The sequence below is a fragment of the Ranitomeya variabilis genome, chromosome 3 (assembly GCF_051348905.1).
Source record: "Ranitomeya variabilis isolate aRanVar5 chromosome 3, aRanVar5.hap1, whole genome shotgun sequence".
In the NCBI taxonomy this organism is placed as follows: Eukaryota; Metazoa; Chordata; class Amphibia; order Anura; family Dendrobatidae; genus Ranitomeya; species Ranitomeya variabilis.
In genome coordinates, this window is record NC_135234.1 from 623,104,052 (window position 1) to 623,131,666 (window position 27,615).

The following is a 27,615-nucleotide window of genomic DNA, read 5'->3' on the forward strand; positions in this document are numbered from 1 at the left end:
ACTGTGATAAACACCATCAGCTTTCATCTCACAGCAGTCAGTGTATGTGTGTGTGTGTGTGGGGGGGGGGGAATAGAGCAGTCCTGAGTGTGATAAACACCTTCAGCTTTCATCTCACAGCAATCAGTGAGTGTGTGTGTGTGTGTGTGTGTGTGTGTGTGTGTGTGTGTGGGGGGGGGGGGGGGGGGGGGGGGGGGGGGGGAATAGAGCAGTCCTGGGTGACACCTTCAGCTTTCATCTAACAGCAGTCAGTGTGTATGAGGGGGGGAGGGGGGGGAATAGAGCAGTCCTGAGTGTGATAAACACCATCACCTTTCATCTCACAGCAGTCAGTGTGTGCGCGTGCGTGCGTGCGTGGGGGGGGGGAATAGAGCAGTCCTGAGTGTGATAAACACCATCAGCTTTCATCTCACAGCAGTCAGTGTGTGTGTGGGGGGGGGGGGGAATAGAGCAGTCCTGACTGTGATAAACACCATCAGCTTTCATCTCACAGCAGTCAGTGTGTGTGTGTGTGTGTGTGTGTGTGTGTGTGGGGGGGGAATAGAGCAGTCCTGACTGTGATAAACACCATCAGCTTTCATCTCACAGCAGTCAGTGTGTGTGAGTGTGTGGGGGGGGGGGGAAATAGAGCAGTCCTGAGTGTGATAAACACCTTCAGCTTTCATCTCACAGCAGTCAGTGTGTGTGTGTGTGTGTGTGTGTGTGTGTGTGTGTGTGTGTGTGTGTGTGTGTGGTGGTGGGGGGGGGGGGAAATAGAGCAGTCCTGAGTGACACCTTCAGCTTTCATCTCACAGCAGTCAGTGTGTGTATGAGGGGGGGAGGGGGGGGGGAATAGAGCAGTCCTGAGTGTGATAAACACCATCACCTTTCATCTCACAGCAGTCAGTGTGTGTGTGTGTGCGCGTGCGTGTGTGTGCGTACGTGCGTGTGTGTGCGTACGTGCGTGGGGGGGGGGGGGAATAGAGCAGTCCTGAGTGGCATAAACACCTTCAGCTTTCATCTCACAGAAGTGTGTGTGTGTGTGTGTGTGTGTGTGTGTGTGTGTGTGTGTGTGTGTGTGTATATATAAAGACTTTCAGCTTTCATCTCACAGAGGGGGAGGGGGTGTAGAGCAGTCCTGAGCATTCATCTCACAGCAGTCAGTGTGGCATGGGGGAAATAGAGCAGTCCTGAGTGTGAGAAACACCTTCAGCTTTCATCTCACAGCAGTCAGTGTGGGGGAAGGGGAAATACAGCTGAGTGCAGTTAGAGGAGAGCAGCAGAGGTGTTGGTAATCACACTTAGCTCTGCTCTATACCACACAGTAAGTGCAGAGATCAGGGCTATTTGTCATCACATCTCACAGAAGAAAGCATGTTCTTCTGACCTACTGGGGGTATGTTATTTCTCCTGCTTATAATTAAGGTACCTTCACACGAAACGACTTTGTAACGATATCGCTAGCGATCCGTGACGTTGCGGCGTCCTGGCTAGCGATATCGTTTAGTTTGACACACAGCAGCGATCAGGATCCTGCTGTGATGTCGCTGGTCGCTGAATAAAGTTCAGAACTTTATTTGGTCGTCCGATCGCCGTGTATCGTTGTGTTTGACAGCAAAAGCAACGATACCAGCGATATTTTACACTGGTAACCAGGGTAAACATCGGGTTACTAAGCGCAGGGCCGCGCTTAGTAACCCGATGTTTACCCTGGTTACCAGTGTAAAATGTAAAAAAAACAAACAGTACATACTTACATTCGCATCCCCCGCCGTCTGCTTCCCACACTGACTGAGCGCCGCAAAGTGAAAGTGAAAGCACAGCATAGTGGTGACGTCACCGCTGTGCCCTGCTACTGCCGGCGCTCAGTCAGTCAGTCAGTGCAGGAAGCGGACGCCGGGTGACGCGAATGTAAGTATGTACTGTTTGTTTTTTTTACATTTTACGCTGGTAACCAGGGTAAACATCGGGTTACTAAGCGCGGCCCTGCGCTTAGCAACCCGATGTTTACCTTGGTTACCCGGGGACCTCGGCATCGTTGGCCGCTGGAGAGCGGTCTGTGTGACAGCTCTCCAGCGATCAAACAGCGACGCTGCAGCGATCGGCATCGTTGTCGCTATCGCTGCAGCGTCGTTTCGTGTGAAGGTACCTTTAGCCACTTCATAAAAGGGAAAAAAACGTGCCTCCAGAGAAGACTATCTAGTAATGCCCAATTGCACTGATCATAAATTATAAATGCAAGCCAATATCTCCACAACGGAGAATTACAAAATAAAAAATAAATTATATTCAGCTCTACAGCCAGTATTAGATTTGAGGCCAGTTTTAATATATGAAAATTGGCCAAAGGTCCTTTTCTAGAAGATGTAAGTTTGGAGAAAACAAATAACATGTGTGTTTTGTTTTTAATTTGTTGTTTAATCATTTGGGTCTTGTTTTTTTTAGTTTCAAAACTGTTCCAGAGAAAGCCATACATTTTACCTATACTGTATGCGTAGACAGTGAGCGGGTACAATATGGCAGCTACAGTAATAGATAATTGACAGAAGAAATATCACACAAAAAAAAATCTTCCCACTTTTCTGGATGATCTCTTTTTATTATGTTTGTGTGAACTTGCCCTTACAGAGAGGCTGAGGGAGTCTTCCCTGTGCGTAATGTTGTGATCCCAGCTCAAAAAAAAAGTAAGAAACATTGCTCAGAGTTTCATCCAGAAAAGAGATTTTCTTCACCTGTCATCCATGTTTTTTTTTTTTTTTTACAGCAGCAGCTATTAATCAGTCATAGGACCAGGTACAGTTACATTGCAATTCTGTAGCAAAGGTAGCTGTGAAAAGCAGGTGCCTTACTGAAATCAGGCGTATTACAGTGGCATCTGATTTTTTTTTAAATTTAATTTTATTATTTATTTTTTTACACACGCATAGACTTATGGTAGAAACTAGTGCATGCTGTGTTTTTTTACATGCAGATTTGGTCAGACCAAAAATACAGTCGTGCGAACAAAACCTAATGATATAGAAATGACTGATCCGGTACCGGTCTACACAACAAAGCTAAAAAGTGATCTCTAGAGAGCAGGAAATGTCCGGCCATTATGTGCACTCGAAAAGTCAGTGATGGTACTACAATACTTTACAATTCATGTATGGATCGTCACATAAAAAAAACCATACGACTAAAATCAAATATATATATATATATATATATATATATATATATATATATATATATATATATATATCTATCTATCTATCTCAAAACTGGCGCTGGAAACCATCTTTGTAAACCTCATTATAACAGGCAGTTGACTGCTGATCAAGGTCTTACTGCTACAAAGGACTTCTCCGTACCCCAGGCAATTGTCACAGAGATGGCTGAATAGTCTGTACGACATGGACATAATAGGGCGCAAACAAGAATGTGATCGTATTGTAAAACAAAAGCCCTAACATAAGACTTTACTCAGGGAACAATGGAGAGAGAATATGCAGAGAGATCAAAGTATCCACAGATATGTGATGTCTGAATAGAGAGCGATGCATTGAACAGTGGAGGGTGGGTTTAAAAAACCTAGAGATGTAAATCCCCCTTAAAATCTTAGATATAGAAGTGCAGCTATTTTCTATGAGCCACTTCCAGACATCTCAGGCAACAGCTTATCTCAGAGAACAAAAAAATCAGCAGTCAGAAAATCGGACATGAGATATGTTAGGAGAACATTGGAGACCCCGATACACATTAGATGGTCAGCGGAACTCATTGATACTGGTCTAATATGTAAGGGGGGAGGGGTGGTGGTCTTACGATAAGCTATACATGTTTTCTTCTAACCGTTGACATCGGATTGACGTTCTTACCTGCCGCTGCCTTCTCTACAAAGTGAAGCTCATTATAGAAAGTGGCCACTTCAGGATACTTCTCCTTGCACACCAATGCGATGTAGTTTAATAGGGTCATTTTCCTGTCCGTTGACTTTGTGTCTTGGAGCTGGAGCAGACATGAAATGATTAGCTATCGAAATACCATGCAGAGCTGAGCTCTTCTCCGGCGCCATTAGTGATAATGACCGTCTTACCAAGTCCAAGCTCTGTAGTTTGAACCCGTAGACGGATCCTCTCTTGCTGCTGTTCATGTAATTGCCTAAAGCGAGGATAATCTGAGCAAAAGACACGGAGGTGTCAGTTCAGCATTTGCCACATCACAAAGCAGTTGAAACCTAATCCTCAGGCGCTCACCCACCTCCAGCATTTGTTTCAACTTCGGAGACGATTTGACAGAAGCAGACGCTGCGATCACTGCATTAAGTTGCTGCAATGTTAGAAAATCTATGAGATGACATACAACAAAGAAAACACGCACCTCATCCTAGTGTAACCTATATTCCAGGGTCAATAATGAAGGCATGGAAGGTTTCATACAGAGATACAGGTATCAAACATTGATGCCACATCCATATTTACTATACATTCTGGAATCTCAGACTTGGGCTCTGTTCACATCTGCCTTGTGGCTGCCATTTATGGCAAAGAGCTCAATTTGTCATGGCGGACATGGTTAGTGCCACAAGGAGCCAAATTGTAGGTTCTTCTGTGATGGTTTAATAGTAAAATTATCGCTGAATGCAGCACCGTTCTTCTGGTCAGGATGACAGAGAGTGTCATGGAGGCTCTGACGCAGATGTGAACAGAGGGAAAATATTAAAAATTAAATGTATAAGACAGTTGAAGTACACTCCGTTGTGAATGGATCCTGCTAGAAGATAAGCAGCTGGCAGTGGACTTCTGATTGAGCGGTGTGTATAACCTACATCCATGAGCTTATTCATCAGCAATGGCCTAGGAGAACAAAATATCTTATGCTAATGTCTTCATACCGGTGTGAGCAACTGCAGGTTCTCATTGAAGTTGCCCATGAACGTCATGATAGACATTCTCTGGGAGAGACGTTCCACTTTACTGAAGAGCATCATAAATCGGTCTTCATCCGAAAGGTCCTCGAGAGGCTTCCTCTCCCTCTCATACTGTCTCAGTAACTTAACTTCTGCTTCTGTGGGAAGAAAACGCACCAGACACTCCACAAAGTCCACAGGGATTGTCCGCAAGTCAAACCTGTAATGAATCCAAACCAAGTGGATTATTTTATGAATTTGTAAGAATGAAAAAAAATATATATATATATTTTAGATTTTAAAATACTAGGGTGAAATCCAACAGTGATCCAATGGTAGACGTGTGTTCTACAGTTTTACAAATATTGTCCACTTGTGTAGGAGCATGTTCTAGATTTGTACGAGTATGGTCCACTTGTGTAGGAGCATGTTCTAGATTTGTACGAGTATGGTCCACTTGTGTAGGAGCGTGTTCTAGATTTGTACGAGTATGGTCCACTTGTGTAGGAGCATGTTCTAGATTTGTACGAGTATGGTCCACTTGTGTAGGAGCGTGTTCTAGATTTGTACGAGTATGGTCCACTTGTGTAGGAGCATGTTCTAGATTTGTACGAGTATGGTCCACTTGTGTAGGAGCGTGTCCTAGATTTGTACGAGTATGGTCCACTTGTGTAGGAGCATGTTCTAGATTTGTACGAGTAATGTCTAATTGTGTAATAGCATGTTCTAGATTTGCATTGCATGTAGAGTAGCCAAACCAAGTGGATTATTTTATGAATTTGTAAGCATGAAAATTATATATATTTTAGATTTATATATACTAGGGTGAAATCCCACAGTGCTTCAATGGTAGAAGTGAGTTCTACAGTTTTACAAATATTATCCACTTGTGTAGGAGTATGTTCTAGATTTGTAAGAGTATGGTCCACTTGTTTAGGAGAATGTTCTAGATTTGTACAAGTATGGTCCACTTGTGTAGGAGTATGTTCTAGATTTGTACGAGTATGGTCCACTTGTGTAGGAGAATGTTCTAGATTTGTACGAGTATGGTCCACTTGTGTAGGAGTATGTTCTAGATTTGTACGAGTATGGTCCACTTGTGTAGGGGTATGTTCTAGATTTGTACGTGTATGGTCCACTTGTGTAGGAGCATGTTCTAGATTTGTACGAGTATGGTCCACTTGTGTAGGAGTATGTTCTAGATTTGTACGAGTATGGTCCACTTGTGTAGGGGTAGTAGGGGTATGTTCTAGATTTGTACGAGTATGGTCCACTTGTGTAGGAGCATGTTCTAGATTTGTACGAGTATGGTCCACTTGTGTAGGAGCATGTTCTAGATTTGTACGAGTATGGTCCACTTGTGTAGGAGCGTGTCCTAGATTTGTACGAGTATGGTCCACTTGTGTAGGAGTATGTTCTAGATTTGTACGAGTAATGTCTAATTTTGTAATAGCATGTTCTAGATTTGCATTGCATGTAGAGTAGCCAAACCAAGTGGATTATTTTATGAATTTGTAAGCATGAAAATTATATATATTTTAGATTTATATATACTAGGGTGAAATCCCACAGTGCTCCAATGGTAGAAGTGAGTTCTACAGTTATACAAATATTATCCACTTGTGTAGGAGTATGTTCTAGATTTGTAAGAGTATGGTCCACTTGTTTAGGAGAATGTTCTAGATTTGTACAAGCATGGTCCATTTGTGTAGAATGTTCTAGATTTGTACGAGTATGGTCCACTTGTGTAGGAGCATGTTCTAGATTTGTACGAGTAATGTCTAATTGTGTAATAGCATGTTCTAGATTTGCATTGCATGTAGAGTATACACTCACTGGCCACTTTATTAGGTACACCATGCTAGTAACGGGTTGGACCCCTTTTGCCTTCAGAACTGCCTCAATTCTTGGTGGCATAGATTCAACAAGGTGCTGGAAGCATTCCTCAGAGATTTTGGTCCATATTGACATGATGGCATCACACAGTTGCCGCAGATTTGTCGGCTGCACATCCCAAAGATGCTCCATACAAGGCAGGATGGATCCATGCTTTCATGTTGTTTACGCCAAATTCTGACCCTACCATCCGAATGTCGCAGCAGAAATCGAGACTCATCAGACCAAGCAACGTTTTTCCAATCTTCTACTGTCCAATTTCGATGAGCTTGTGCAAATTGTAGCCTCAGTTTCCTGTTCTTAGCTGAAAGGAGTGGTACCCGGTGTGGTCTTCTGCTGCTGTAGCCCATCTGCCTCAAAGTTCGACGCACTGTGCGTTCAGAGATGCTCTTAGGCCTACCTTGGTTGTAACGGGTGGCGATTTGAGTCACTGTTGCCTTTCTATCAGCTCGAACCAGTCTGCCCATTCTCCTCTGACCTCTGGCATCAACAAGGCATTTCCGCCCACAGAACTGCCGCTCACTGGATTTTTTTTCTTTTTCGGACCATTCTCTGTAAACCCTAGAGATGGTTGTGCGTGAAAATCCCAGTAGATCAGCAGTTTCTGAAATACTCAGACCAGCCCTTCTGGCACCAACAACCATGCCACGTTCAAAGGCACTCAAATCACCTTTCTTCCCCATACTGATGCTCGGTTTGAACTGCAGGAGATTGTCTTGACCATGTCTACATGCCTAAATGCACTGAGTTGCCGCCATGTGATTGGCTGATTAGAAATTAAGTGTTAACAAGAAGTTGGACAGGTGTACCTAATAAAGTGGCCAGTGAGTGTATAGATTTGTATGAGTATGAACTAAATTTGTAGGTGTATGGCCTAATTTTATAGCATTATGTTCTAGATTTGTTTGCCTATGTTTAAGATTGAACAAAACCAAAGAAATGCTGGCAGAAGTGCAAGGTGCAGGTACACGCACACACTGTGGTAACCTAACCTATGTAGATAAAAGAAAAATGAGCAAATACCCTGCAGCAAGTAAATAAACACATAGTAATAATGCATGCAAATAACAGACGCTACATACTTGACAATGATTTGAGCAAAAAAAAACAAAACGTAAAAGTTATCCCGCCGTGATAAGGTGTACCCAATCGGCACAGTCCCAATATTAAACCTCACCATGTGCCACCAGACCTCAATGCAGATGGCAGCAGAGCAGGACCTAGAACCAACTGTGTCACGGTGGGATGGCTTTTAAGCTTTTTTTTAATCGAAACAGTGACAAGAAAGTACACAATGCTATCTACATGTTCTATTGCTATTAATTTACTTACTTACTGCAGGGTATTTGCTAATCTTGTTTGTGCTTAAAGGCCCCGTCACACATAGCGAGATCGCTAGCGAGATCGCTGCTGAGTCACAAGTTTTGTGACGCAACAGCGACCTCAGTAGCGATCTCGCTATGTGTGACACGTACCAGCGACCAGGCCCCTGCTGCGAGATCGCTGGTCGTGTCGGAATGGCCTGGACCTTTTTTTGGTCGTTGAGGTCCCGCTGTCATCGCTGGATCGGTGTGTGAGACACCGATCCAGCGATGTCTTCACTGGTAACCAGGGTAAACATCGGGTTACTAAGCGCAGGGCCGCGCTTAGTAACCCGATGTTTACCCTGGTTACCAAAAAAAACAAACAGTACATACTCACCATCTAATGTCCGTCAGGTCCCTTGCCGTCTGCTTCCTGCTCTGACTGACTGCCGGCCGTACAGTGAGAGCAGAGCACAGCAGTGACGTCACCGCTGCGCTCTGCTCTCACTGTACGGCGGCACTCAGTCAGAGCAGGAAGCAGACGGCAAGGGACCTGACGGACATCAGATGGTGAGTATGTACTGTTTGTTTTTTTTTACATTTACGCTGGTAACCAGGGTAAACATCGGGTTACTAAGCGCGGCCCTGCGCTTAGTAACCCGATGTTTACCCTGGTTACCCGGGTGCTGCAGGGGGACTTCGGCATCGTTGAAGACAGTTTCAACGATGCTGAAGTCGTTCCCCTGATCGTTGGTCGCTGGAGAGAGCTGTCTGTGTGACAGCTCCCCAGCGACCACACAGCGACTTACCAACGATCACGGCCAGGTCGTATCACTGGTCGTGATCGTTGGTAAATCGCTATGTGTGACGGGGCCTTAAGATTTTGACTGTTAGGAGGCCACAGTGTGAATCTGTTGCACTTATACTAACACATGTTCTGGCTCATTTCTTTGGTTTAGTTTTTTGTATTTTGTACAGAGTGTGCCCCCCCCACCTTTTGGGCTAGGCGTTTTGTCTATATAGCTTTCCACGGGCAGGTGACTGGACAGTCGGGTCTGGGTCCTGCTCTGCCCTCATCTACATTGAGGTCTGCTGACACATGGTGAGATGTTTTTTTACGCTTTTTGATTAAAACAGTGTAAACTAAGTATTCTATGTTATTTACATGTTCTATTATTATTCATTTATTTACCTACTGAAGGGTATTTGCTCATTTTGCTTTTATCTTAGGTTTTGTATGTTCTAGACTGGTATCAGCTGCAGATCAGAACCTATTGTCTTAAACAGCTGCTAATTTGCAGAACCCGGCAGTGGCCGCTACGCATTGAATGGAACTGTGCAGTAAAATTCAGTATTTATATACAAGCCACTGCCTGAACAGCTATTTGGTCGGATTGTCATGCGTCAGACCCCTGTCGATCGGATATTCATGACCTAACCTGGAGATAGGTCATCAATATCAAATGCACTCGGGACAACTTGGGGCTTTGTTTTGTGCCGGAATAGGCTGATCTGTCACATTTAACCCCAAGAACAGCAGAACACGCAGCGATTATTATGTAAATAAAATGACCAACGTGATGCAGCTGTGAACAGAACCTAAAAATGTAGGTAAAAAGATAACGTAGACTATGAAATCAGAAGCCTACGTTTGGATGGCTTTACAGATCTCCTCCGTTGACCTTCCGGCTTTCCGTAGAGTTATGGCTAAGTTCTTGGCTCTGTTTGCTTCTAGAAGGGTTACTTTGCTGATGGACTTCTGAGAAGATTTATTCTTGGAGCAGGTCAGGTCTATGGCAGCCCCTTGTGCTTTGGTTTTGAAGATGTCTTCAAATTTATCCATATCCAGATCCTACAATGGACAGAAGACATTGACAACATTGCTGGAGACCAGGACAATAGGATTACACCGTTATTTCATAAGATCACAAATTATCAAATTCATTTGGGAAAAAAAACTGCAGTGAGAATGTAGATATTAATGAGAGGGGGGTATAGTTAAGGGCAGATAACAGAAGAGGGGATTATGCTACCATTGATTAGTAAAGTCACATCAATATCAGGAGATATTCATTTAAGGTTGAACTTTTGTAACTTGACTAGCTTTAAAAAAAAAAAAAATTATATTATTCCCCAAAAAATGGTGATCTGGATGTTACGCCACAAAATGGCTGCTAATAGCTCTCTATGTGAATCAAGATAACAAGTAACGCTATGCTTTTAATTATGTATAGTGCATCCTTTTAAATGCAGAATATCCATAACAGTATGACCTGCCTTACATGCGCAGGCTGTAATAACAAACACCATGCAACTTATTTCACCTGTAAAATGCGCTCGTCGTCAAGATCGCTGAACACTGTCCCACTAATCTGGTTGGGCTTCAGTGCCGTCCAATTAAAGACAGGTAAGCGGAATTTTGTTTTTATTGGTTTCTTGATTCGGATGGCTGAAATAGGAATTTTATGGTAAATTGTGCATCAAACCAGCACAACCAGAGCTTATGCTACACTGGCCACATGTAGTACTTACCTGATAATCCAGTTGTGATGATGACAGGACAAGACGATGGAAGTGGCGGTGGGGGAGGACATTTATCTAGAAGAGTAAACAAAATATTTCAGATATACATGTCTATGTAAATAACTATGCATCCACAACCTAGAAGACTAATTGACATAACACATTGCTATAATAATGAGGACGGGGTCTTGAATATATTTCAAGGGGTTTCCAATGTCAAAAAAAACCTTGTGCCTTAACGATTACATGCCAAATAATGACCACTCTATCCATGTCCAGCGCTGGCTCTCCGACGCTGCTCCCGTCTGTGTTTTGGATGCAGTAGAAAGATCATGACTACAATGTAGATCACTGAGCTCAGTGGCTCGTGGACATCAGCAAAAAAGCTCATCTCAGCGATTGGCTGCAGCGGCGATGTACGTTTTTATTCATTAAGTCATCGGTGTACAAAAAACACAGAACAAACAAGCGGTGAAAAGAAGACGCAGGACCAAGGTGGGAGGAGAATGATCTGTATCTCGTGTTTTACAATTATGCAATTGTTTGGGCACAAGTTTTTAAAAGTGAAAAAACTCTTTAAAATCATTGCCTAATCTGACGTATTTTGCAGGCGAATCATATTCTCCAGTTTAGGTTATTGCGATTAGCACAATTTCAATTGAGGCCACTTTTTGGAGTTTTTATTTGGGCTCTAAAGTATTTTATTAAATAATCGTTTTGAGACCCAACTATTATATACAGAATGCTTCATAGTATAATAACTAATATAAAAAGTATACTTCTTGCCAGGCTAGTTGGCACCCTTGTGCACATAAAGCTACCGGTGTGCAGGCTCCATAGCTTTCAATTAATAGGTGTCAGGCGTATGTACTGATTGTTGGCAAGAATAGATTTGATAAAAAGCACATACATACCCTTAGTTTTTGATAAAAAAAAAAAAAAAGAACATACATACCATTAGTTTGAGATAAAAAGCACACACATACCCTTAATTTTGCATAAAAAGCACACACATACCCTTAGTTTTGGATAAAAAGCACACACATACCCTTCGTTTAGGATAAAAAGCACACACATACCCTTCGTTTAGGATAAAAAGCACACACATACCCTTCGTTTTGGATAAAAAGCACACACATACCCTTCGTTTTGGATAAAAAGAACACACATACCCTTCGTTTTGGATAAAAAGCACATACATACCCTTAGTTTTTTTTTATAAAAAGCACATACATACCCTTAGTTTGGGATAAAAAGCACATACATACCCTTAGTTTTGTATAAAAAACACACACATACCCTTCGTTTAGGATAAAAAGCACACACATACCCTTCGTTTTGGATAAAAAGAACACACATACCCTTCGTTTTGGATAAAAAGCACACACATACCCTTCGTTTTGGATAAAAAGAACACACATACCCTTCGTTTTGGATAAAAAGCACATGCATACCCTTAGTTTTTTTTTTATAAAAAGCACATACATACCCTTAGTTTTGGATAAAAAGCACATATATACCCTTAATTTTGGATAAAAAGCACACACATACCCTTAGTTTTGGATAAAAAGCACACACATACCCTTCGTTTTGGATAAATAGAACACCCATACCCTTCGTTTTGGATAAAAAGCACATACATACCCTTAGTTTTTTTTTTTTATAAAAAGCACATACATACCCTTAGTTTGGGATAAAAAGCACATACATACCCTTAGTTTTGTATAAAAAGCACACACATACCCTTCGTTTTGGATAAAAAGCACACATACCCTTCGTTTTGGATAAAAAGAACACACATACCCTTCGTTTTGGATAAAAAGCACATGCATACCCTTAGTTTTTTTTTTATAAAAAGCACATACATACCCTTAGTTTTGGATAAAAAGCACATATATACCCTTAATTTTGGATAAAAAGCACACACATACCCTTAGTTTTGGATAAAAAGCACACACATACCCTTCGTTTAGGATAAAAAGCACACACATACCCTTCGTTTTGGATAAAAAGCACATACATACCCTTAGTTTTTTTTTTTTTAATAAAAAGCACATACATACCCTTAGTTTTGGATAAAAAGCACATATATACCCTTAATTTTGGATAAAAAGCACACACATACCCTTAGTTTTGGATAAAAAGCACACACATACCCTTCGTTTAGGATAAAAAGCACACACATACCCTTCGTTTTGGATAAATAGAACACACATACCCTTCGTTTTGGATAAAAAGCACATACATACCCTTAGTTTTTTGTTTTTTTTATAAAAAGCACATACATACCCTTAGTTTTGGATAAAAAGCACACACATACCCTTCGTTTTGGATAAAAAGCACACATACCCTTCGTTTTGGATAAAAAGAACACACATACCCTTCGTTTTGGATAAAAAGCACATACATACCCTTAGTTTTTTTTTTTTTTATAAAAAGCACATACATACCCTTAGTTTGGGATAAAAAGCACATACCTACCCTTAGTTTTGGATAAAAAGCACATATATACCCTTAATTTTGGATAAAAAGCACATACATACCCCTAGTTTTGAATAAAACGCATATACATACCCCTAGTTCTGGATAAAAAGCACCTACATACCCTTAGTATTTTTATTAAAAAAAGCACATACACACACTTAGTTTGAGATAAAAAAAAGCACATCCATATCCTTACTTGTTAATGTAGAAAACACCTCCATTCCCACCACAACATTGCTGCTTTACAATGATATACTATTTGAATAGCTGCTATGAACATAAAATAGATATGAAAGTGAACAATCTTACACCCTTACTTTGCATAAGTGGAGGGGGTGGAGGAGGAGGTGGTGGAGGCGGCGGAGGTGGTGGCGGAGCTGCAGGAGCCGGTGCAGGTGCCGGGGGTGGTGGTGGAGGTGGTGGAAAGTCTGCCATTATACCAATATCTCCACCAGGACCCCCAATAGGTGCCAGCACAGTGCCAGCAGACCCATGTTTCTGCTGGTGCAAAGCATTGGCCTGTTCCAGCTGCCGAAGATGTTGAACAGCTTCCTCCTTTTCTTTGATGATTTTCCTTAGCGTGTTCACCTGGTGACTAGTTTTCTCATATGTTTCCTTAAAAACACAGAGGTAATGGAGTTAACAGCCAAGTATTCATTCAGTAATAGTTCATAGTGTTTCACAACATTTTTAGCTTCATATGTCGTGTAGAATTTATCCTTACTGTACTGTCGGACATTGTAGAACACCACAGATTTTCAGCAAATACAAACATATATTGCATCTCATACATATCTGGACACATATATACGAGAAGTACAGTTTTATGGAAGTTTTAATGCAAATTTCTAAACATTGTTAGAAAATTTCTAATACCAGAATGATGCATTCATGAAAAGCCTTCAGAAACAAAAGAAGATCTGGAGGACATGCACGCCCATAGTAGACGGTAATGATACATAATTGACTCCATTATATAAATCACATCCAGGGACACAGATCCCACGTGTAGTAATCATCCCTACGGTCTTACCCTCATGAGCTCCAGGTCCTTCTCCCGTTTTAACAGAGTTTTCTCAAGTTCAGCCACCCGCATCATGTTCTCATTCTCCAAATCCAGCAGCTTTTCCGTCATCTGGTAGAAAATCATGGCTTCAATAATTAGATGTGCAGTGCCTACAATGTCTACTAAATGTTTTCCCACAGAGGCCACTCTGTTCTCTTGCATCGTAAGTTGAAAACAAAAGTTTTTTTTTTTTTTTTAACTTTAGATAAGACACTGGGAAAAACCCCTTAAAATTACCAAACATTCCAAAGAGGAAGGATGAGATCACACACGTCTTTCACTTTCACATGTGTAGTGCTGTCAGTCATCTACAAGTGTTAGTAATGGCCCTCGCGGCACTTTTTCAGCAAATGTCATCAGATGATTACAGTTTTTTCTACCCAACAATTCGTTTCAAAGCAAAGAAACAGCAATCAAAATAATATTTACAAATGAGCCATACAATGAAATAATACAAATATCAATCGAGTGCAAAATAAGTATGAAAACTAACATATTATTTCAACCAATGGAGTATTAACCAAGGTTGCACAGATCCTAGTAGGGAGGTAACAGCAACAATGGCGCCACTCTTTTTTTGGTTGTTTTCATTAAATGTGAGGGCATATTCTGATCGCTAAGCCTCGGAAAAAGCATTGGTCCAAATTGCTCTAAGTTCTGCAGAATGTCGTACGTCTCTATTCTAAGAATCTAATACCGGCCATAAATAGAGAAATTTGTTAATGGATCCGCTAAAAATGGCATGTGTATGAGGGCAGCTTCCTAATGGCTATTATTGGGAAATGCTGAAATTAGACAGGTTGGATTTCAACCCTTTGATTTAAGACTGCCCTGAGATGAGCAGTGACAGATGGGTCAAGATGCCCGTTTTCCCTTGAATACAAGTATCGTGCCTGCTTGGCTGGGCTATATAATCATGCTGTATGATCACATTTATGAGGTGGGTGAGTAATAGAGATGTCGGCTGCCACTTAACTGAATTCATTATTCAATTCGTTTACATTGAGCTTTATGACCAAGGAATATAAGGAAATGTGCTCATATCTCCTTCTAAAAATGATAATCTCTCAATAGAGATACCCTAGTTTGTTGGGCATCTCCATTAATAGAGGTAGAGATGTCCTTCACTCAACTAGTGAAAGAAGTCTACATTTACTCACATGAGACAGATGTTCTTCCAGCTCTTCTACTTTCTCAAGTGCAACATTCTTGGTCTCGGCATCTTCCAGCAGACCTCCGACATCAAACACATTGTCCAGGTAAGCCTGGATCTGAACCAACAGTTTCTCACTCTCTGTGTGCTTGGACTTCTGTAGAGAAGCAATGAATCAGAACTTGACATCAGATCAGGCGGTGTCAGTGTGAGAGCCCCATTTAGTCATCTCAGTGCCACAAGTTTCAAAACATATCCAAGTCAAAAAGTAATGAATGTGGTTTCTTGTATGTATTCTTTATTCCATCTTAAATATTAAAATTCCACATCACAGAGTGGAATACATATTGATGAATTTCAACTGATATATTACGACTCAGACCGACAAAGGGTCGAAACGCGTCAACATGTATTTCACTACTACTCCAATGACGTGATTTGGAATTTTAATTTTTTTTTTTTAGTATTTGGCTTTGGTTTTATACTGGTGGGAGCTAGCGAGCGAGTTGACTGTGGCTTTAGAGATGAGCAATGGGCAATAATTGTGGATCCCACGGTTTCACAGACTAATTTCAGAAAAATACATTTATATCCTCACCTCCAGAAATTCTTCAAGGCCCAACTTGGTGAACTCAAATTGAAGGTGTACACGGAAATTCATGTCTTCCACAGAATGGACAACGATGTTAATGAACTGCATGCATGCAACCTGTAGGAATGACTGTATATTAATAAGGGACCCTGGCAGCAGACTATAAGTAGACATCAGTCCCGTCCCTTACCATGAAATCAATGTTGCCATCTTCATTTCTGAAATATTCCATCAGCTTCTCAAAGCGATGCTTCTCTTTACAGACCTGAAAAAATGTAACAGATTCATTTAATAATAAATAATAATAATAATTTTATTTCTATAGCGGCAACATATTCCGCAGCACTTTACATTCATTTATGCTCAAGTATTGTTACCACACAAAGGGATATATGAACAGCTTAGAAAAATGCAAGGGGTCCCATAACCAATCACTGAAGGATGCGCTAGAGTATAATTATTTAGTTTCCTAATCTCCATTTTCACCTCTTTAAAGTTGTCAAAAGCAGATAGAATGATTTCATGGCCTCCTCGGACAAGACACACAGCCGCCAGCAGTTCTAAGACCAGAGCTTTAGTCCTAAATACCATAAAAAAAATTGTCAACTTCAGGGTACTAGAATGTGAGTAAACTGCAAAACTGTGAACTGTTACTAGAGTGCAGGAGAAAGGAGCAGAGAGGACCTCGGGACAGAATACAAAGACACAAGGTATAAAGCAGAAGATGGACATGACCTACCTGGGCACACATTACCCAGCCCTCTGTATAACTTACTAAACCTAATCTTAGAAGGCCCTGGAACACTTCTTCCCATATGTCTTATGGTGTCTGGAGCTTCAGTCACAGCCTGCTCTGGGGGACACCGGTGCACCACTTGGGAGGTATGCTACTACCAATACAAGGAGCTCACTGCCTTTTGTGCCACCTCTCCCACAACATTCATCTAAAACTGCTGCTTAGTAATCTATGCCCTTTGCATGGTCAGATTACAGAATCTGAAATATTAAAAACAGTATTATGCAGGTTACCTTGGATTCTTGTTGTTCAAGCTAAGAGCAATTTCATTGACCGCGTGAGGATGAGACATTACCAGATTGAAGCCATACTGGAACAAAAGTTGGAGAAAAACAGTTGTTAATGTCCAGGAGTCCAGAACATCAATATGTGTGTGTGTGCACATGTATGCATATTTGTATGTATCTATCTATCTATCTATCTATCTATCTATCTATGTGTGTGTGTTACTGTATGTATGTGTGTGTGTTATGTATGTATGTGTGTGCGCATGTATGCGTATGTGTGCACATGTATGTATGTGTGTGTGCACATATGTATGCATGAGTGTTCATGTATATGTATTTACATGTGCGCGCGCATGTATGCTTATTCGTATGTATGTATGTGTTATGAATGTGTGTGTGTTATGTATGTGTGTGTGTATGGTAAGATTGTGCTTACTGCATGTGTTGGGGACACTCGCTTAGCAACAGGATTCAGTCACACAGGCACTTTTTTTTTCTACACAAATACAGTCCATGCGGTTTATTATAGCATCATAAACCGGGTTACGCACAGTTCGTTATAAACTCCATAGAACACAGCAGGCACCAACCAGTGACCTTAAGTTGCAGCTTTGACTCTGATATTTCATATACGGCTTTACTCACAGTTAAGACACTACACCCGCCAGCACTCTTTGACTACTTCCCGGGGGTGTCCATACGCCGTATCAATGTCCGTGTCATATAGCGCACAAGACATTGGTGCGTCGTCTCTAAACACGCTGGACCTCACTTCATCCAGTTACCGTGAGAGACCACACAGTTCATGGAACACAACAAGCACCAATAGTCTGTTCCACTGGCAGATACGTCTCTGCCGTTATGATAGCCCCCCTTCCCGGGTGTTACCTTTCTGGAGCTCCTGCTCCACACGCTGACCTCCTGTAAGTCCTCTCTGTCTCAGGGAAGCTGCCTTACGGGGTTCACCAACTTGCCTGGCACATCAGTTAGTCCAGAGCCACCGAAGGTCGGTAGCTTCCCAACACAGACCGTCCAGGTCCACGGTCTCTCAGGTGCTCCATGAAGACTCCACTCACAGGAGCTTCCAACACAGACCGTCCAGGACCACAGTCTCAGTGTGCGCTATTGAGGACGTCCATCCCACCTGGGATCGTCCAACACACTGGCATGTGCTCTTCAGGACTCCTACTCACAGGACATCCAACACAGGTTGTGCTCTTCAGGAAGCCTACTCCCAGGACTTCCAACACAGGCTACTCAGTGCGCTATTCAGGATGTCCGTCCCTACCGGGGACCGTCCAACACACAGGCATGTGACCTGTCTGGGTGCTATTCAGCGCGTCTGTCCAACACCCCAGGCCACCAGGTCCAAAGCCCCACCATGTGCTCTTCAGGGAGACGACACTCCCAGCACAAAGGCTCTCCAGGACCTTCCAGCATAGACCATTCAGGTCCACCCTCAGAGACCATGGGACCCACACCCTGGTCACATTATGAAGCTGTAACCACTCCCACAGGTGTGTGTGTGTGTGTGTGTGTGTGTGTGTGTGTGTGTGTGTGTGTGTGTGTGTGTGTGTGTGTGTGGCTAGTTCGACCTGCCCGTCTCTCATAACTAGCCCAGTAAGTCTCCCTTCACAACTATACAAACACTTGTGGGACTACAGGTCCCAGAACAACATTACTTGAGACTTACCGCGCAGACTCCCTCTGCGACACATATCGGCCACTTACAATTCTGCCAGTCGCTGTTTCACCACCATTATAACCACAGCTACGCCTCCATGCATATCCCGAGGAGCACACACAGTGCCCCCTAGCTGCCACAGGGGTCACTGCATCATAGTATGTTTTTATGTATGTATTTATGTATGTGTTTGCATATGTATGCATGAGTGTTCATGTGTATGTATATACGTGTGCGCAAGTATGCGTATTCGTATGAATGCATGTGTGTTATGTATGTGTGTTATCTGAGTTGTATATGAGTAGATACGCATGTGTGTAATGTATGTGTGTGTAATGTATGTGTGTGTAATGTATGTATGTATGTATGTATGTATGTATGTATGTATGTGTCTGCGCATGTTCTCCCACCCATATCCTAAAATCAATGAGAGCATAAATGACACCTTTTCTTTACCTGGTAATTCATAATCGCTCGCAGGCACATGATGCACACATGTACGTCGTCCTTCTGACTGACCAATCTGGAGTTTTTCAATGCTTTCTTTCCCGGTAAAGTATTGTAGCTGCTATTGGGAGAAAGTGATTTTGTGAAGGTTAGGAGGCTTTACCACCTATTACAGGACACATTTCCTTCTCTAGTTGCACAAGACTACTTTGACAAATGAGTTCATATTGTTATAGTATTTACATTCCAACAATGGCAGAGCCTGGTGTAAAGTAATGATTACAATGTGGTTGGATTCTTGTGGCAGTAACACCCAAAAAATAAAAATGGGTCGTACAATGTTGATATAATAAAATAATCTAAATATCTTCAGCAGAAATAGGTATATTTTTTGCAAGGTTTTTTAAATCATGTGTGACAGAGGTCACAGTTCTTATTTCTGCTCAGTAGGACATCGCGGTGTTGGCACGCACCACTAATAATTCTAATATTATGTAACCATTAACAGGAGAATGATAATTCACGCGAGCTTATAAATGGACAAGGACCCTTCATATTTCCAGGTGCTACTTGCTCACATTTTCAAGAATGGACAAGATATGGAAGAATCACAAACATGGCACATTGGCAGGTCGGCTGCAGGGACAAGGAGCTAGCACACAGATACATACCGGAGCACAGACTGGCGGGCAGAGCGAGCAAGGCCGTTGGCGAAAGGGGCAGGGAGGGCGTTGGGATTCTGCAGATCCTCGATGGATCTGCTCCACGATTTGGACTTTTCAACCAAGCCATCCTCCCCGTTTTCCAGGCCATCAAAATCAAACCTACATCAAGAGGATACAGAAGAAGCTTGAGCGGCCAGGGGGCAGAGAGAGGACTGGATAAAGCAAAGCTACAAAGCAGCAGAATGGTTTCCAGACTGAAAATGCGCAATGGCTGGAGTGACTGGGACCGAAAAACAGACGACTGCAAACTCAGCTCCAGATGGAAGGCGGTGCAGGGTGGAAACGTTATTGGGGCACATGCTTCTACTTCAGCTCTAAGGGACGGAGCTGTACAAGCATCACCATTACTAATAGTGCGGAGAGTTTCTCCTCATTATCACACCTAAGCCCTTACAGTTTTCCTCCTGTGTATACTCCTGCACGATGTGTCTATACTTACATAACCGCACACTGTGCGAAGGACAGATACTCCACCAACACATCCAGGCCCTTGTTATCATTGTTCAAAAACTCCCGCACCCACCTGGAAAAAAGCATAAAAGTGTCTGTGTCAGAAAAGAGCATGTCAGATCACATTTATAATGGGCTCTGCATACACTAATTCTGCAGCATCCGCTTATAATGGAAGAGAGACATCTACGGCATCCACCGGCCCCCAGGAACCAATGACGTGGTACAAGGGCGGCTTCTTTAATAAAAAAACTATAGAATGACGTAAGAAGATGCCTTATTTCAAAATAACGTCTTCAATTAGTAGTTAGTAAATCTTGGAATAATTGACCAGTGTAAACCAGCGGGCACATATCCAGACCAATGTAAACCAGCAGAGCACATATCTATACAGTGTAAACCAGCACGGCACATACTATACAGTGTAAACCAGCAGGGTACATATCCAGACCAATTTAAACCAGTGGGGCACATAGCTATACAGTGTAAACCAGCATAACACATATCTATAACAATGTAAACAAGCAAGGAACATATGTAGACCAATGTAAACCATCAGGGCACATACAGTACAGACCAAAAGTTTGGACACACCTATACTTAACAAAAAAGTGTGAAACAACTGAAAATATGTCTTATATTCTAGGTTCTTCAAAGTAGCCACCTTTTGCTTTGATGACTGCTTTGCACACTCTTGGCATTCTCTTGATGAGCTTCAAGAGATAGTCACCGGGAATGGTCTTCCAACAGTCTTGAAGGAGTTCCCAGAGATGCTTAGCACTTGTTGGCCCTTTTGCCTTCACTCTGCGGTCCAGCTCACCCCAAACCATCTAGATTGGGTTCAGGTCGGGTGACAGTGAAGGCCAGGTCATCTGGGGTAGCACCCCATCACTCTCCTTCTCCTTAAACTTATCCTCAGAAGCAGAGGTGACTCTTGGTCTTCCTTTCCTGGGGCGGTCCTCATGTGAGTTTCTTTGTAGATCTTGATGGTTTTTGCCACTGCACTTGGGGACACTTTCAAGGTTTTCCCAATTTTTCAGACTGACTGACCTTCATTTCTTAAAGTAATGATGGCCACTCGTTTTTCTTAGCTGCTTTTTTCTTGCAATAATACAAATTGTAACAGTCTATTCAGTAGGACTATCAGCTGTGTATCCACCAGACTTCTGCTCAATACAACTGATGGTCCCAACCCCATTTATAAGCAAGAAATCCCACTTATTAAACCTGACAGGGCACACCTGTGTAGTGAAAACCATTCCCGGTGACTACCTCTTGAAGCTCATCAAGAGAATGCCAAGAGTGTGCAAAGCAGTCATCAAAGCAAAAGGTGGCTACTTTGAAGAACCTAGAATATAAGACATAATTTAATTTTTTTTCACACTTTTTTGTTAAGTACCGTATTTTTCGCTTTGTAAGATGCTCCGGATTATAAGACGCACCCCAAATTTTGAGGAGAATAGGAAAAAACTTTTTTTAATAAATTGGTGGGGCTTCTTATAATCCAATATTGCTTACCAGGGGTTGTGGCTGCGGTGGATCAGGGTCCCAGGTTCGTTGCTGGAGGCAGGAGTGGAGCATTGCTGCAGGCTGGGATGAGGGGGTCTGCAGGGGGGCTCCTGTGCTGCAGGGGGGCTCCTGTGCTGCAGGCTGGGATGAGGGGGTCTGCAGGGGGGCTCCTGTGCTGCAGGCTGGGATGAGGGGGTCTGCAGGGGGGCTCCGGTGCTGCAGGGCTGTCTCCGGTACTGCGGGGGGCTCTGCCGACATTTTGTGAAAGGCCACAGCCCCCGGCAGTTCGTCCATGCTTTCCTGTGCGGTGGACTTCGGGAAAAATGGCTGCCGGGAGGCGGCGCATGCGCAGATGGAGATCTTGGGACCAAGATCTCGAGAGATGAGATCTCAGCCCTGAAATCTCATCTCCCAAGATTCTGGCGGCCATTTTCCCGGAGTCAGTCATACAGGAAAGCATGGGCGAACTGCCGGGGGGCTCTGGTCTTTCACAAAATGTCGCTAGAGTAACCCGCAGCACCGGAGCCTCCAGCATCACCCGGGGAAGCAGCGGACAACCACGGCAGTGGTGGCGGGCGGCAGCGGACAACCACGGCAGTGGTGGCGGGCGGCAGCGGTGGCGGACAACCGCGGCAGCGGTGGCGGGTGGCGGACAACCGCGGCAGCGGTGGCGGGCGGCGGACAACCGCGGCAGCGGACACCCCCTCATCCCAGCCTGTAACGGTAAGCGGTATATCCGCTTTGTAAGATGCACCCCCATTTCCCCCCCAAATTTGGGGGAAATAAAGTGCATCTTACAAAGCGGAAAATACGGTATATAATTCCACATGTGTGAATTCATAGTTCATAGTTTTGATGCCTTCAGTGTGAATGTACAATTTTCATAGTCATGAATATACAGAAAAATCTTTAAATGAGAAGGTGTGTCCAAACTTTTGGTCTGTACTGTATATATGTAATATGTAGACCAATGTAAACCATCAGAGACATATCTATACAGTGTAAACCGGCAAGACACATATCTAGACCAAGCAGGGCAAAACTGCAACAAAACATGCATATTATCTGAGCACCCCAAAGCTACTCGGATAACACCTGAGCATACACGTTCGCTCATCACTAATTGCAATGTATTTAGGGCAGCACGGTGGCTCAGTGGTTAGCACTGCAGCCTTGCAGCGCTGGAGTCCTGGGTTCTAATCCCACCTTGGACAACATCTGCAAGGAGTTTGTATGTGCTCCCCGTGTTTGTGCGAGTTTCCTCCGGGTACTCCGGTTTCCTTCCAAAGACATACTGATAGGGAATGTAGATTGTGAGCCCCATCAGGGACAGCGATGATAATGTGTGCAAACTGTAAAGCGCTGCGGAATATGTTAGCGCTATATTAAAATAAAGATTATTATTTATAATAGTACTTGATTCGTAAACTTTATGTATAAATAAGCTGTATACCGTATATACTCGAGTATAAGCCGAGATTTTCAGCCCAAATTTTTGGGCTGAAAGTGCCCCTCTCGGCTTATACTCGAGTCATGATCGGTGGTGGGGTCGGCGGGTGAGCACTGTCATATACTTACCTGCTTCCGGGGCTCCTGGCGCTCCCCCTGCCCGTCCCACGGTCTCCGGGTGCCGCAGCCTCTTCCCCTGAGCGGTCACGTGGGACCGCTCATTAGAGAAATGAATAGGCGGCTCCACCTCCCATAGGGGCGGAGCCGCCTATTCATTTCTCTAATGAAGCGGTGCCGGTGACCGCTGATAGAGAAAGAGGCTGCGGCACCGAAGACAGGCAGGGGGAAGGAGCGCGACGCCGGGAGCAGGTAAGTATCGCATATTCACCTGTCCGCGTTCCACACGCCGGGCGTCGCGCCATCTTCCCGGCGTCTCTCTGCACTGACTGTGCAGGTCAGAGGGCGCGATGACGCATATAGAGGGCGCGATGACGCATATAGTGTGCGCGCCGCCCTCTGCCTGATCAGTCAGTGCGGAGAGACGCCGGGAAGATGGCGCCGAGGAGCTGCAAGCAAGACAGGTGAGTATGTGTTTTGTTTTTTTTTATTGCAGCAGCAGCACAGATTTATGTGGAGTATCTATGGGGCAATGGTGCAGAGCATTATATGGCAGAGCTATGGGGCAACGGTGCAGAGTACTATATGGCAGAGCTATGGGGCAACGGTGCAGAGCACTATATGGCACAGCTATGGGGCAACAGTGCAGAGCACTATATGGCACAGCTATGGGGCAACAGTGCAGAGCACTATATGGCAGAGCTATGGGGCAACGGTGCAGAGTACTATATGGCACAGCTATGGGGCAACGGTGCAGAGCATTATATATATGGCACAGCTATGGGGCAATGGTGCTGGAGCACTATATGGCACAGCTATGGGGCAATGGTGCAGAGCACTATATGGCACAGCTATGGGGCAACGGTGCAGAGCACTATATGGCAGAGCTATGGGGCAATGGTGCAGAGCACTATATGGCACAGCTATGGGGCAACGGTGCAGAGCACTATATGGCACAGCTATGGGGCAACGGTGCAGAGCACTATATGGCAGAGCTATGGGGCAATGGTGCAGAGCACTATATGGCAGAGCTATGGGGCAACGGTGCAGAGCACTATATGGCACAGCTATGGGGCAACGGTGCAGAGCACTATATGGCACAGCTATGGGGCAACGGTGCAGAGCACTATATATATGGCACAGCTATGGGGCAACGGTGCAGAGCATTGTATATATGGCACAGCTATGGGGCAACGGTGCAGAGCACTATATGGCACAGCTATGGGGCAACGGTGCAGAGAACTATATGGCAGAGCTATGGGGCAATGGTGCAGAGCACTATATGGCACAGCTATGGGGCAACGGTGCAGAGCACTATATGGCACAGCTATGGGGCAACGGTGCAGAGCACTATATGGCACAGCTATGGGGCAACGGTGCAGAGCACTATATGGCACAGCTATGGGGCAACGGTGCAGAGCATTATATATATGGCACAGCTATGGGGCAACGGTGCAGAGCATTATATATATGGCACAGCTATGGGGCAACGGTGCAGAGCATTATATATATGGCACAGCTATGGGGCAACGGTGCAGAGCACTATATGGCACAGCTATGGGGCAACGGTGCAGAGCATTATATGTGGCACAGCTTTATGTGGAGCATCTATGGGGCCATAATGAATGGTATGGAGTATCTAATTCTAATTTTGAAATTCACCGGTACCTGCTGCATTTTCCATCCTAGGCTTATACTCGAGTCAATAAGTTTTCCCAGTTTTTTGTGGCAAAATTAGGGGGGTCGGCTTATACTCGGGTCGGCTTATACTCGAGTATATACGGTATATGCGTTTATGTTTATACAGTTGCAATCAAAATTATTCAGCCCACATTACAAATTAGGCTTATTAACAAAATTTACAAACTTTCTGCAGTTTGTAATACATCAGTCAAATAAGATCAAATTACAGAGCTCAACAAAAACAATGACAAGTGTTTGCTCCAAATTCATCACAAAATAACACTTTAATGACTGCGGTCTCAGATTTATTCATCTCCTTCACGACAAGCGTCTCTAGTACTAGAGCACCTTTAGCTGTTATGACCTGCTGTAAACATGATGCATAGTCAGACACCATTTTTTTTCAGCGTTGCTGAGGAGGATAAGATAATTCCTAGGGATTTATGGCCTCCAGTTCACTAATATCAGAGTTCAAGAAAGTGGTCCAAAAAGTAAAGAGATCATTATCTTGCACAATCGAGGAATTTAGGCAAGAAATATAGTATAGTAAAGGCACTGACTGCTCCTAGAACTGGCTACACTAGTTGGACGTAGCAGAAAGAGGAGGCAATCACCGGATGCCCCAAACTCCTGAGGAGTTCAGTGGTCAAAAACCCCTTTAAGTGACTGCAAAGACCTGCAGCAAAATTAGCTGGCAGCAGGCACTCACATATCAATTTAGTATGCGACTTACTTTGCAAACTAACAGTCTCCATTCAAGAACTCCAAGCCATCATCTCTGATCCAAAAGCACAAGAAAAGAAAGCGACAATATGCTCAAAATCATATAAATAAGCCCCAGAAGTTTGGGGATTCTGTTCTGTAGAGCAAATAAACAAAACAAACTTTTGGGGTATGTTGGCAACTCTGGAGGGGGGGGGGGGGAGAATGATGCACAAGCTGAAAACACCAAGCCTACAAAGAATCATGGTGGAGGCTCGGTGATGCTCTGGAGCTGCTTGTCTTTTTTGGCACTGGAACACTGCAATGTGTGGAGAGCAAAATGGATTCAAATCAAGTATTAGTAAATCCTAGGGGAAAACATCATGGATATTGTAAGGAAGCAGAAGCTAAAGCAACAAGTCATAAGAGCCAAAGGTTTTCTTCTAGGTTCCAAAGATGCTTGATCCTAAAGGGGCTGAATATTTCAGAGATTGCAAAAGTCATATTTTGTGCAGACTTTGGAGACAGTATTTGTTATATTAATTAATGTTCAGCCATTTCAATTGTTCTTGTCTCAATGGTTTATTGCAAACAGCAGCAAGTTTGGAAATTTTGCAATGGGGTGGAATTTGGATTGGAAAGATTATAATTACACACACACGTTTATATAATAAATAAATACACATACACACACACACACGTTTATACAATATATATATATATACACACACACATGTTAGTGTATACACAAAGTGTTGAAATGCAATATGTATTATAAACCAGGGTTACAGAATAGTGGCTCAGTGGTTAGCAGTATTGCTGTGCAGCGCTGGGACCCTTACATATGGGCATATACACACATTTTGCATTGCTCACATCTGCGGGATTCCTTCTTAGCACACACTTGAGGGAGACGCTCTCTATGAAATAAGTGTATGCCGACATGTAACTGGTTCTTACAGGAGTCGCAGTTCAGTGCGTAACTGACAGCTCGGCAGGATAGCCCTCAGCCTGACACAGTGTATAAGTATAGGAGGGCCTCCGCTATACCAGGAAAGAACATAAACAGAAGTGAGCGCTTCTCAGCTCGAGGACTGTTGTGTCTGAGGTACCATAATTATCCGGCAGCCTCAGTCACAGGATTAGTCAGCAGTTCAATAGCAGAACATAATGATATCAATATGCTGAAGGAGGAGCGGCCGGGGAAAGGCCATTATATAGACACACGACGCCCCGGGCAGATTTATCAGCGTGAGCTCCGGAAAGCTCTTACGTGCCGTACTCCGCAGGATGAACACTGCTGAATTTCCGCTAACTACATTTCTTTTATATAAAGTACGTTTTTCTGTTTGTTTTAAGTGTATCAGAATCTGCAAATGTAATGTACAATTAATGACGGTATCCAAACCTGCCCCCAGTAATAAACCCGTCCTTTATCGTCCCATTAATAAGAGGAAATATAAGAATGCTGCACGTAAATGTGACCCTCGGCCCCTGGTCACAATTCCTCCCACTATATATTCACTTATATCACATTCTTATTTTAGCTCCATTTTTGCCAAAGCGCTTCCCAATAGAATCAGTTTCTTAGCTTGTCCTGATATTTTTCTTGCTGCTTATATAGTTCTAACATATTCCACAGCAATGTACACAGCGTCTTTTCTCTCCAGCCCCCGATTCCCGTGGTGCTCGCAAATCTTATGTCTCCAGCAGAAAGCCATTTAACCGCTCCATATGTTTGTGGAGTGAGGTAAGAACTGGAGTAAAACGGAGGAATGTAAGGACGAGGAGAATGTGCTAACTCCCTGCTGATGTTGTCCTTGGTTGGCTTTGTGCCCAGGACCCCAGCACTGCACATCAATAATGCTAACCACTGAGCCACTATTCTGTAACCCTGTCCTGAAATCCTTCCTCATTACTGCACCAGTAAGGGTCCCA

At 43.4% G+C, this 27,615-nt stretch overlaps 1 protein-coding gene across 5 annotated transcripts in view; it reads right to left on the minus strand.

Annotated features, from left to right (window-relative positions):
• Positions 1-27,615, minus strand: part of LOC143816710 (formin-like protein 3) — a 157,870-nt gene that overhangs the window by 10,743 nt on the left and 119,512 nt on the right. For 4 of the 5 annotated variants that reach the window (XR_013223984.1, XM_077297436.1, XM_077297437.1 and 1 more), the window contains 17 exons: positions 20,207-20,290; positions 19,714-19,866; positions 19,052-19,163; positions 16,918-16,994; positions 16,375-16,468; positions 16,079-16,153; positions 15,895-16,005; positions 15,304-15,453; positions 14,111-14,212; positions 13,395-13,692; positions 10,603-10,668; positions 10,395-10,519; positions 9,720-9,922; positions 4,856-5,090; positions 4,222-4,290; positions 4,058-4,138; positions 3,840-3,969 (listed from right to left, as the gene is read on the minus strand). Coding sequence is in view for 4 of the 5 variants with exons in the window: in XM_077297436.1 (XP_077153551.1) it covers positions 3,840-3,969; positions 4,058-4,138; positions 4,222-4,290; positions 4,856-5,090; positions 9,720-9,922; positions 10,395-10,519; positions 10,603-10,668; positions 13,395-13,692; positions 14,111-14,212; positions 15,304-15,453; positions 15,895-16,005; positions 16,079-16,153; positions 16,375-16,468; positions 16,918-16,994; positions 19,052-19,163; positions 19,714-19,866; positions 20,207-20,290 (2,165 nt within the window). In the remaining variant the exon portion in view is untranslated. The remainder of the gene's footprint in view (positions 1-3,839; positions 3,970-4,057; positions 4,139-4,221; positions 4,291-4,855; positions 5,091-9,719; positions 9,923-10,394; positions 10,520-10,602; positions 10,669-13,394; positions 13,693-14,110; positions 14,213-15,303; positions 15,454-15,894; positions 16,006-16,078; positions 16,154-16,374; positions 16,469-16,917; positions 16,995-19,051; positions 19,164-19,713; positions 19,867-20,206; positions 20,291-27,615) is intronic. The other variant, XM_077297438.1, reaches the window with a different exon arrangement.